The sequence below is a fragment of the Electrona antarctica genome, assembly GCF_951216825.1.
Source record: "Electrona antarctica genome assembly, chromosome: 22".
In the NCBI taxonomy this organism is placed as follows: Eukaryota; Metazoa; Chordata; class Actinopteri; order Myctophiformes; family Myctophidae; genus Electrona; species Electrona antarctica.
The window spans coordinates 16,369,708-16,381,623 of NC_136805.1; the positions used below are offsets into that span (position 1 = coordinate 16,369,708).

Genomic DNA, 11,916 nt, shown 5'->3' on the forward strand with positions numbered 1-11,916 from the left:
ATTACATTCATAATCGATTAAATCTATCAAATGAAAAACCCAGGCAAACCACCGCAAAATACATATGGTTTTGATGATTACTGTGTGTGTCTGTCTCTTCTGTCTAGTGACCTTGAATTCACCCCAAGAAGCCCCCTGTCTTTTTTTCTTCCCCTTTCTCTCTGCCGCATCCGTCACACCAATGAGTCTGACTTGCCACCACATTAAATGAAGAGGGATGGAACCTCAGACGGGCGGACGAGCACGCGCACACACGTGCACACACGCACGCGGGCGAGCGCACACACACACACACACACCTTGTCTCGTAGATTTTTACTGTAAATTGCTCTGGATTGAGAGCGTCTGCCAAATGCCTAAATTGTAGATCAGCTATTATTTAATAAGGGGTGACCTGACCACACACACACACCACGTAAACAACTAATCTTAACCCCTCCTTGACTCGCTTCCTAAATATGTAAGCCAAAGTCCCATATATTTGCATAAAAGCATTAAAAAAAATCTCTACTGGAGGATCAGGAAACTTTTCCTCACAATGTCTCACTCTCATTCTCAAATTATACTATAATATACTTGTAGGGACATCTGGCCAAGTACACCCCCCCACCCCACACACACACACACACACACACACACACACACACAAACACGCAGTCAGAACTTCAGAAGTCATTCCACTGCATTATTTTTGTCTTCATACACGCTGCTGTTGACAGTCTGGGGACACAGAGTTCGGGTTCGGGGAGGAACAATAGGAGCAAACAGCTTAAAGCAACTGTCTGAGTGAAACCATCAGGGGAGAGACAAAACAACATTGAACCCAGTTAAAAACAGCACACGCCCCTGAAGGCTCTGGACGGTCTAGGACAATGAAAAGATGCCCTGCTGGAGCTCTTGCAACGACATGTGGAAGAAAGGGGGATTTCTCTGTGGTTTAAGGGCTCTTGTCCAGTCAATTCAATTCCAGTCACAAACCGTAAATGCATTTTATAACTGCTGCAAAGACAACTTAATTGTACGGCTGCAACTATCGATTATCTTCTTACGTCATTAGTGACAGACTGTCACTCAACTGTGTTTATTTTTATTTTTTTACATTATTTAAACTTTCCACCTATAATAATGACGTCCAAAACAAACAGGAATCAATTAATCAATCATTTTATTATATTATTATCAATATATATTTATGACTGATAAAAAAATCGATTACCGGTAGTTCAATGAACTGTTGCACCCCTACTTCCTTGCGCTGTGTTCATAGCTTGGGCTAAACCTTGTGAGTTTTATTGCAGTCAGTGCAAACTACAAAGGTTGGCTGAGTGATGGCAACCTTATGCAAGGTACTGAGCTTCCTACCTGACCTTAAATGGGGTGACTATTCTGAAACGTTTCTCATCAGCATTTACCATGTTCACGTGGTATGGAGCACAGTACAGATTCATAATTAATATACAATAAAAGTATACAGTACAATACACAATATACATACAGTACAGAAATACATCAAAAAGGCATTCATAATTTTAACAGTGGAAGAACATTTTTCAGAAAAGCACACTTTGTAGATCACTTTTTGTTTTTCAGATTTTAGAAATAAAATTAATTTAAACATAGATGAGCGGGTTATAAAATAAATTGGCAGGGTTTTTTTGTCAATAGTTCATAATGCTAGCATTCTTCAGCATCATACTTGATGTGGTTGATGTCTAAAATGATGTCCCCCATCCTGATAAGCACTTTGGAATTGTGGGAGTTGAGGCAGTTGAGGCATAACATTTTGTTTGACTCGGTTCCACAAATTGTGAAAATAGCCTACAAGCTCACAACACCTATTATTTGACAATTTGGCAAATATTTGACCAGTTTTTATAATAGTTTGTTGATTACTTTTGATGTAGTAATGGTCTATTTTTTATTATAAGTATTAAAAAGTTTTTACAAGTCATTAAATTGTCATTTTACTGTCATCTAAGCCAGGGGTTCTCAACGTTTGTGTGTCTGGGGAACCCCGTAAATGCATTGGCCATGTCTCTCGACCCCCGCCCCGTCCCCCAAAACCTGCTCGACGGCACGGCACGGTAAAAAGATTAAATATTTTAACATTGATGCCGTCTGCCGTTACCGGTTCTGGCTGCCGGGCTGCCGTGCCATCCTGTTCCGTTTACCGTCCTGTTCCCGTCCACTAACATGAAGTCCGTTTGCCGTCTACAGCTTGCCTGATTCCATGTGACTGCAGCATTAGGGTCTGAGGTAGGTTGTCGGTCTAATGACAGTCGGTCGGACCAATAGTATGTCTAAACTAAAGCCTGTAGCCCTGTACCCGGAGAATCACTGTTCTAGGGTGCAGGTAAATGGTAATTGGTGCATTTATATACTGTAGTGCTTTTATCCAAAGCGCTTTACATAGATTGAGCTCTACATTCACCCATTCATATACCAATTGCGGAGGAAACCATGCAAGGCACCAACCTGCACATCGGGCGCAATACATTTGTGGTTCAGTGTCTTGCTCAAGGACACTTCGACACGCCCACTCTACCCCTGCGCCACTGCCGGATTTTGCTGAGAAAAGGAGACTACGTGAATAAAGTAAGGGTGTGTTTAACAGAAGACCTATTGTAATAATTGTGTGTGTGTGTGTGTGTGTGTGTGTGTGTGTGTGTGTGTGTGTGTGTGTGTGTGTGTGTGTGTGTGTGTGTGTGTGTGTGTTCGTTTGCCGGATTCCATTGGTCTGATGTGATTCAAACCATGTGATGGACATCACAACATCTCTAATTTCACTTCCTATAAAAGGCTTTGCGTCTCACTTAATGGCTGAATTTCACGGGTTGTTGTGAGATGATGATATAGATCTTCTAAGTTTGTGTTATCAATCACCCTTTACATATATCCTCCACCACCAACGATTACAGAATCTCAGCTATTTGACTGCAGTGCAGGGCTGTCATTTATGTCTAAAGGCGGGGTCTTTATTCTGCATGGAGCATGGTGTCTTCAAAAACTGTAGAAGGCCAAGGACCCCTTAGCTGCAAGAGAGATGAAGCAGAGACCCCCACTACATACTGTATAAACTTACAAACTAAACTATTTCATATATTTCATATAGTTTCACACTTGTTTGACAACACTGTCATCAGTATCATCAGTATGTTGGATTCATGTTAATGTGTATTTTTCAGACATTTAACCACTTCTTAACCCTCATAGTAAACTTGACATTGGCTTTCACTCTGTACTTTTCATTCTACACTAAACCTCTTTACCAAACATAGACAATCTACAAGCTCACAACTCCTCCCAGTGTGAGCTGTAGATCTGCTATTACCGACCCCTCAGAATAAGGATGCTAGGGTTCAAGTGGTTAATGTTATCACACAAAGATTTGCCCGCCACCTCTGTAGTAACTCTGAGGACCCCACAGGTGTCCCGGACCCCATGTTGAAGACCCCATGTTTGTCCGATTTTCCAGGTGCTTGAAAAGCGCCTGGACTACATTGGCTACATCTCTACTAGCGATTGTAGTACTGACGATCTTAGTGGACACTTTTTCATGATCGACTGCCTCTAGGCTGCCTTTAAGCCAATGGGAGACTTACCCATAAAACCCATAGTTTGAACGGCATAAAAACCCATACTCTTGAGCTTGCTGCACCTGGCAGTTATAAATGAGTCATTCTTGTGTATTATCCATTCCAGCGTTAATTGAGCGGATATGAAATTTAAATCTGTGGTAAAGTGATCTGTGTCGTCGCTATGAACCAAGCATGCCAGAGGCACAACAGTCAGTTTCCATGTAACATGATGTTACATGTAGGCTATTCCCCGATTGGATGAATGGGTGAATAATAATACTATAACACAGTGTTCTTTAGAGATAATAAGCTAGGGAGAGAACATAATGGCATATAAAGTGTCATTTTAGATTTAGCCACGTATGGCTATTCAATAGCAGATATACAAGGTCATAGTGTATCATTTCGTGCCACGCTACGAGCTTGTAGATCTGCTTTTTTTTTTTAAAGGGTGTGTACTTTTACTACTGTGGCATGGGAACATGCCTTGCAGTCAGAACACAATGTTACTGAGCAAATTATTATGTAACATGAACAATGAATGGGGGGAACCTTAGAGTATAAGGGGGAAACATTAACAACCACCACATAGCATCCAGATGTTGCATGAACTGAGCCTAATACAAAATAAATGTAAAAACTTATATATATGTGTATGTATATGGTTGTTGTGGTACTGTACTGTACTTAATCATTATGACTTGTTTCACAAACAAGGGGAGACTCAGAGCAGGGTGACAGACAGTAAACAAGCCCCATGGACGCCATTATGTGGGTGTTTTTTTCCTTTGCTCTGGATCAAAGTCGTTCCTTACCCTCTCCTCCTGTCCCGCGTGCGGAATAACCTGTCAGATATTCGGGTAAAGACCCCGGCGATGGCCGGTGTGTACACGGAGTACACCAGCCTCCTCCACGACATGGGAGCCGCCATTGCTGCTACCAGCAGCCCAGACAGCACTTTGAACACACAACTTTATCGACAGGGACCGCTTGTGTCACCCTGTGGAGAAATAGCAGATCTACAAATTGAAAACGATGACACCATAGCTATGGCTGCGACCCGCTATCAGCTTGTAGATCCACTGTTTTCTTTTTGACACGGTGACACTCTCGCGAGATGTTGCGTGAGTTTAATTGACAGTGGATGACAGAAGGTGACTCTGAACATAATTGTTTTTATTATTATTATTATTATTATTATTATTATTGTTGTTGTTGTTGTTATTAACAAATACGTGTCCTGTTCTTAATCTATATTTTATCAAATAAATATAAACTCACTTTCCATCGTTGGTTGAAATTATTTAAGTGCGACCTCTCGTGGCTGAGTTCTGAATTAATTCAGCAAATTCTGCTATCAAGTCAGCTACAAATTAATTGCAGTAATTAAATGACTATACACAGCTACACATAATAAAATATACAATGTCAATTGTACATTTGATTGTACAATTATATATAATGATTGAACAGACAACAACGACAACAATAATAATATTATTATAATAATAATAATAATTTGGTTATTTAGGTTAATTTATAGGTTAATAATTAAGTTATTATTATTTTATATTGTTATTATTTTATAGCCTATACAAAAAATCGAATCAAAATAACAGAACAAAAACAAGACAATGTGTGCAAAACGTGAAAATTAAAAAGAACTAAAAAGTGCATTAAGCAACTTAATAGTTACCTCGACCATTAAGCTATTTTGAATAATATTCTATATGTAAATGGTATAGCTGGCTTTCTTGTTAACCAAACCAATGCCTAAGTATAAAGTAATGTCAGTGGGCTGCTTACACTAAGCTATAATATAGTTGCGTTTTTTGGCCCTGCAATATTCGTGTGGTTTGTGTAAACGCATCATGCCGTCATCATTCATCATTTCGTCAATAATATTCTGTATTCCGCCATAAATATGTTCTGCTTTTAACTTTTTCACCTTGTCGAGAAGGGAACCCACCAATACCAGGAAACAGTCCGCTAAAGGTCACGCTGATTATTTATTGGCAATCTGCCAAGAGCGTGCGTGCGCTGCCGTGCCGCGTGTGTGTGTGTGTGCGTGCGTGTGTGTGTGCGTGTGTGTGTGTGTGTGTGTGTGTGTGTGTGTGTGTGTGTGTGTGTGTGCGTGTGTGTGTGTGTGTGTGTGTGTGTGTGTGTGTGTGTGTGTGTGTGTGTGTGTGTGTGTGTGTGTGTGTGTGTGTGTGTGTGCCTGCGCGCGCGCTGCGTGCGTGTGTGTGTGTTTACTGGAAGAGCCTTCTGAACGGGGAAAGGCGGAGCTCTTACGAACATCGGGGTTTATACTGGCCGGAGGAACAGCCTACCGTAAACCCAACAACACACACACACACACACACACACACACTGACACACACGCACGCACACACACACACACACACACACACTGACACACACACACACACACACGCACACACACACGCGCAGAGAGAGAGGGAGAGAGAGAGAGAGAGAGGGAGCGAACACAATATCACCCACATTCCACAGGACTAGGAAAAGAAACCCCACGCAGGGACCCACATTCTGGATTTTAATGACTGACTTAATAATTTATACAGGCCTGGTGCTACTTTTGGGGAGTTTGGACACCTTATCCCCGTACGGAGGACAACTGCAGCGCAGGATAGGGCACGTCTACAAGGTAAGCATTAATATAGCGTATAAGCCCTTACGCAAAATGCATGCAAAATCATAAAGGCATTTGCAGATCGTCATATTTGGACCGTTAGATCGCAGCAATTCAAGACACATCGTGCATACTATAACAATGGTTTAATGTCACTATATAGAATGTCTTATTTTGTGTGCGCTTCGCTGCGGCGCAGTGCAGCCAGCCATACGGTCGGTGTGTGCATGTATGTGTTCAAACCGGTTCAAACGCACACAGCCTTTGCATTGGTCCGTAGAAAGTAGGTTAATGACTGACTATAGTATACGTGTACATATCGTGTTCATGTGTGTCTACTATTGTATACAATGTTAGTTATGTTGTTACACCCTAGATAGAATGGAGGGATGGTGTGTGTGTGCTATGCGCGGCATTGAGAGCATTTTAACTCTATGATTGAGAGTCCCGTTATTATTATGATGATGATGGCGCCGCTCGTATAGCCTCTAGACCCGCTTATGGCTGCATGCATCATGCATGTAGCCTACAGTTGGTTTAACTCCGAGAATGTAGCCTACTATAGTTAAACACAACATGTAACCAAATGGACCCCGAAGGATTACATTTGTAGGCTACATTCAGGTCAGGGGAGTTATTTTTGGACACGCTGAGGATTTAGATGTGTGTATGTTTCTATTTTAGCCTATTTGAGCAACAGCGAGGCGATCATTCAGACCCAGACTATGCTGAGCAGAGCAGGACGGGACATGCTATTCAGAATGAAACTGGAGACCCGCCGGGGCCTCTGTGACTGGGAGTGAATGGGAATGGGGGGGTTATTTATTGAAAGAGGGGAGAGGGAGAGAGAGAGAGAGAGAGAGAGAGCGAGAGGGGGGGAGAGAGAAAGGCGCGCTGGACTCATTCACAATGACCCCGTTTCAGAATTCCCTTGCGGGACGCGCGATCGAAGACAATTGAAAGCAATCAGGATCTAGTTGCTGTCTGGGCTGCACAGTTGCCTGCTCCAATCCGGGCTGCAGGAGTCAGGACTACACACTCCAGGACAGACAGCAGGCAGGCAGGCAGGCACACACCACACCACCACACCACACCATCACCACCAGACCAGAGCAGACCCCCAGAGCCCAGACCATGCATGAACCAAAGAATTCGTTTAAATTAGCTATATCTAAATATAACCCCCTCGGTCCCCGCCAGCCACTCACTCGCTTTACCGGCCGTGTGCATTCATCATCATTGAGATAATTGCACTTCACATGAATTATGTTGAGTGAGAGGGGGAGAGAGAGAGAGAGAGAGAGAGTGTGTGTGTGTGTGTGTGTGTGTGTGTGTGTGTGTGTGTGTGTGTGTGTGTGTGTGTGTGTGTGTTGGTTTAAAGTCCATCCAGTAGGCTAAATAAATAACACGAAAGTCCTGTTTATGATCAGTGCTTCCTTAGCCTACACATCAGAGAGGAGAATATAGGTACAGTGCATATGGATGTCATGTCACATTTCGTGGTCTAGTCATGTTTGCTCATGTAGCTTTATATGAACATATATTGTGCCAGGGACTGGAGGGACCCCCAGACGAGAAGATTTGTGTATTTTTCAAGATTTTTCGATTATTATTATTATTCATTTTACAATTATTTTCAAAAATGGCAGCTTGTTGTAGCCCAGGCCTATACATCTGATATTTTAACAGCCTATAAGTATGACATAGGTTTTAAGTGATTGTGATGATGCTAACACATTTAACTGGTGGACCCCCAGGCCCCTGGAAATACCAAAATATCCTACGTTTTGGGTCTGAGAGGCTAAATCTCATCAAACGGTGCAGTCTGTGGCTCAAATGCCAAATAACTAATAGACCTTGATATGAAAAGGGTTGAGAACCATGCACTGCTCTAATGCAATGTCCCCCGTCCCCCTCTCATGTGTGTCTCTGCAGAGGTGCATAGGCGGTGGTCTCTCCCAGCCCCTCTCTGGATGCATCAGACTCCTCTCCCCCGGGACCCTGGACCCGGTGTGTGAATCCACCCCCCTCCTCCTCTCCCCTCTCTCCTCCCCCTCCCTCGTCCTCTCCTGCTGCCTCCTCCTCCTCCTCGCTTCCTCCTCCACCTGTCCCCCCCTCGGCGGGCCCCCTGCCTCCGGACCCCCCTCAGGTGGTACTGGGGGCAGGGGGTCGCCGCCATCATCACCACCACCATGGCGACGACGCGGTGACGCGCCGCGGCCGACACGGCAGCAGCCAGGCGGCCGCCATGAGCAGCTTGACCCCCCCAGCGGGCGGCAGCGGTGCTGGTGGCAGCAGCGGACACAGCGGTCAGGGTCAGGCGGGGTCCTCCTCTGGCCTCAACCTGGCCCACCGCTACAAGCCCTTCAGCTCCCACGCACACTACCAACAGGTGAGTCTTTGAGTCGGTCCGTCGCGTCTGAGTCGGTCCGTCGCGCTGTGTGTGTTCCAGGGAGGGGAGGCCTGCATGCAGCGTGCCAAGAGTTACATTTTGCAATCGACAATCTAGGCATTTAGCAGACGCTCCTGTCCAGAGCGACTTACATTAAGCAAGGTTAATATCGAATGCAGAGAGACAGTGTGGTGCCACAGGTAAACCAAGAAAATAGCATCAGTCTAAAAACAATATACTATCAAAATAATAATCCGTCCATTGAAACTATAGGACATCAGGTAAACAATGAACCTTTAACATTGGTGTGACGAAAACAACAGGTGCAGCTGCGTTTCGCAATAGGCCTATCTCACAGCCCCCTTTCCACGCCCCCTTCCGGTAGATAGTGGTGTCATTTAACATTAGCATTTACACGTTTTTTTCTCTGGAGAATCTAAGTACATTTCCTAATGTAAAAATGTGACAGACCAATATTATTATGAAGCAAACAAGATGGTAAATCAGCTCGAACAGATAGAACAAACCTTACCTTGAGAAAACAAAAGTTGTAGACTTCTTAAATTACCTCTGTTAACATGTAGTGTCTATGGAGTGACGTCACGCTATCACCACTAACACCGAAAGGGGGCGTATTAAGGGGGCGGGGAAATTCTGTGAGATAGGCCTATTGACGAGATCAGAAAGTTTGTGAACAGCGCAGAGCCGTATTTACGGGTAGAATGTCTATGGATGTTTTTACACAATATAAAATAAAGTGTCCAGAACATTAGCTATGTCTAGTTTGTCAGCCTGTGGGTATTTAGAACTAAATTGAATATATCATCAAATGTTGCGTTCTTCCTGAAATAAGGTTAATGAATAGTACTGCTCCGTTGCCACAATGCCAGTGTTATCTCCCCTGAAACACATTAGTGGTTGTGGCGATGTCATGCTGACTTGATCCATAGGCTATATCAGTGGACCCATGTTATAAGGACCCCCCCATAACATGAATTTCAGACCTGTAAAGGGTCCATTTGAGGGTCCCTGAACCCCACTTTGAGAACCACTGGGCTCTGTGTAGAACTGCATTCCTGGCTTTCCAGAAGGTTGCATACACGTTCCCTGTTCCGCGTCTGTTTCCCATAGAATTCGTTTAGTTGGCTCGGCAGCAGATTCGAACAGGAAACACAAATGGCACCTTTAGGTGTCTGCTGCTGCCAAGTCACTCAAACAAAAGCTATGGATAAATGAACCGGAACAGGGAATACGTAATGTCACCTTCTGGAAACCCGGGACTACAGTTGTTACGCACAGTCACAGAGCCGATTATTATGCAGAAGGGGAAGTAGCTGTGTGCTGAGGTTATGGCAGAGCTCTTTAGTTTCTATTGGCTCCTTTCAACTACAAAGGTTCACCTTCCATAACCTCAAACTGAGTGATGGATTGTTTGTTTATGTCTCCTTTATAACCAGAACCACACCTGAAGGGGGAGTTATATCATTTAAAAAATGTATGTACTAGTATGTACTTGAACGGACCACATTAACCCTAGTTTTAGCAAAATGGTCCAAATTTCAGGACTAGTTGATGAAGGTCTAACAGACCGAAACGTTTTTAAATTCCCCATTAAACAAATTTTCTTGCATTTGAAGACAGCGTGCAGGAGGTTTTTTTGTTCAGTACGTTTGGGCCCTCGTCTGGTCTTCTCCTACACACCTGTTTCCTTTGTAGGTGTGCAAAAGACCCAAAATGTTCAAAAATATTGAAAAAGAAATGGAGAAAATAGCAGATGTACACAAGCTCTTGAAGTATAAAATAGAGCTTAAGTGGTTCAAAATGGCGGCGACAGCAACGCTAACTCCTCCCACTGGTTCCCATAACTTATAGAGCCTCTTGGGCCCAAATCTTAGAGCTAGAGAGTGGAGCGGACGAAGAGCGACAGCCCCGCCCCCCGCTATTCATTTCAATGGAAGTTGCTCAGTGGTGTTTTGAAGGACGAAGTCTTCCGGGTAGTACCCCTCGAGCGTCGATATTAGCGGTTGGCTCCTATGAGAGTACCCCCCACTGCGGTCAGTGGCTTCAACGTTGCCCAGCCATTCTGGGGTCTTGGCCCAATTTAGGTTCTGAGAATCTTATCTGAAACCGAAACATAGCATATATGGAAAAACATCGGGAACCCGTGGAGCCGGAGTTTCCTCCTGTCCTGACAGAAAATGTGGTATTGTTGTAATCTGGACGCCAGGTTGAAAGTGGTTAAGTGTGTCTGTGGGTTTTATGAATATTTAACCAAAAGTTTTTTTCATACATTTTGAATATAGCCGAAATATATATATATACAGTAGGGCTGAAGTGGTTAGTGTTTTGTAATAGGCCCAAATAATAAAAATCAAATGAACTAGTAGTAACTAAAGTTTTCAAATACTTTATAGTGGAGTAAAAGTATTGAAAATTGGAAATACTTTACACCACTGAGTTTCCACCCGATGCCGATGGTATTATTATGTATATAGGATAACACCTACTCGTTCCACTTCCTCCATGCAGGTCATGTGTGTGCTGCGTAAGCTCCAGGAGAGCGGCTTCTACTGGGGCGCCGTGGGGGGTCGGGAGGCCAGCTCCCTGCTGCGTGGCGAGCCCCCTGGCACCTTCCTGGTGCGCGACTCCTCCGACCACCACCACTTCTTCACGCTGTCCGTGCAGACGGCGCGTGGCACCAAGAACCTACGCATCCACAGCGAGGACGGCCACTTCTTCCTGCAGCCGGACCCCCGCAGCACACAGGAGCCACCACGCTTCAACTGCGTGCTCAAACTCATAGCCCACTACATGGGCAAGGGGCCGGGGGGTGCAGCTGCGGGGGGCGCCGCGGGGGTGAGGGGCGTGTACCTCATCCACACCGGAGGCGAGCGGCTCCCGCTGGAGCTGACGCGACCGCTCTCCTCGTCGCTCTCGTCCCTGCAGCACCTGTGCAGGAAGACGTTGAACAACACCGTTGTGGGGGGGCCGCTGGAGCACGCAGAGGGCCTCCCGCACACGCTCAGAGACTTCCTGGAGGAGTACGACGCCCCCATATGACAGACCAGTCGGGAATCGCAACAAGGGGAGCCCGCTTGAACACGTGAACAGCGCGGCGGGTGAGAGTATAGCCTGCGCGGTGCGCTTTCCGTGGTGACTGACCGGAGGTTCAGATGTCGATCCACGGGGTCAGTTGTCGGAATGAAGCACGCGTCCGAGCGGACCAGAGAGACGTGTGTTTTCACACGGCAGGGTGGGGTTGGTCTTCGCTCGGCCCCCAGACCTTCCCGTTCGCC

General features: G+C 45.0%; 2 protein-coding genes across 4 annotated transcripts in view; one reads left to right on the forward strand and one right to left on the reverse strand.

The window, feature by feature from the left end:
- The window catches only part of pgs1 (phosphatidylglycerophosphate synthase 1), a 38,125-nt gene extending 33,572 nt beyond the window's left edge, over window positions 1-4,553 (reverse strand). For 2 of the 3 annotated variants that reach the window (XM_079493166.1, XM_079493165.1), the window contains exon 1: window positions 4,394-4,551. In XM_079493166.1, coding sequence (XP_079349292.1) covers window positions 4,394-4,509 — 116 coding nt within the window. In that variant the 5' untranslated portion in view covers window positions 4,510-4,551. Of the gene's footprint in view, window positions 1-4,393 lie in introns of all 3 variants that reach the window. The other variant, XR_013788866.1, reaches the window with a different exon arrangement.
- A 1,438-nt stretch (window positions 4,554-5,991) lies between these two features.
- LOC306915369 (suppressor of cytokine signaling 3-like) lies at window positions 5,992-11,684 on the forward strand. Its single transcript, XM_079492695.1, has 3 exons — window positions 5,992-6,243; window positions 8,164-8,620; window positions 11,150-11,684. Exons 2-3 carry the CDS (start codon window positions 8,477-8,479, stop codon window positions 11,678-11,680), a joined length of 675 nt encoding a protein of 224 aa, XP_079348821.1. The 5' UTR covers window positions 5,992-6,243; window positions 8,164-8,476; the 3' UTR covers window positions 11,681-11,684.
- The last annotated feature ends 232 nt before the right edge of the window (window positions 11,685-11,916 follow it).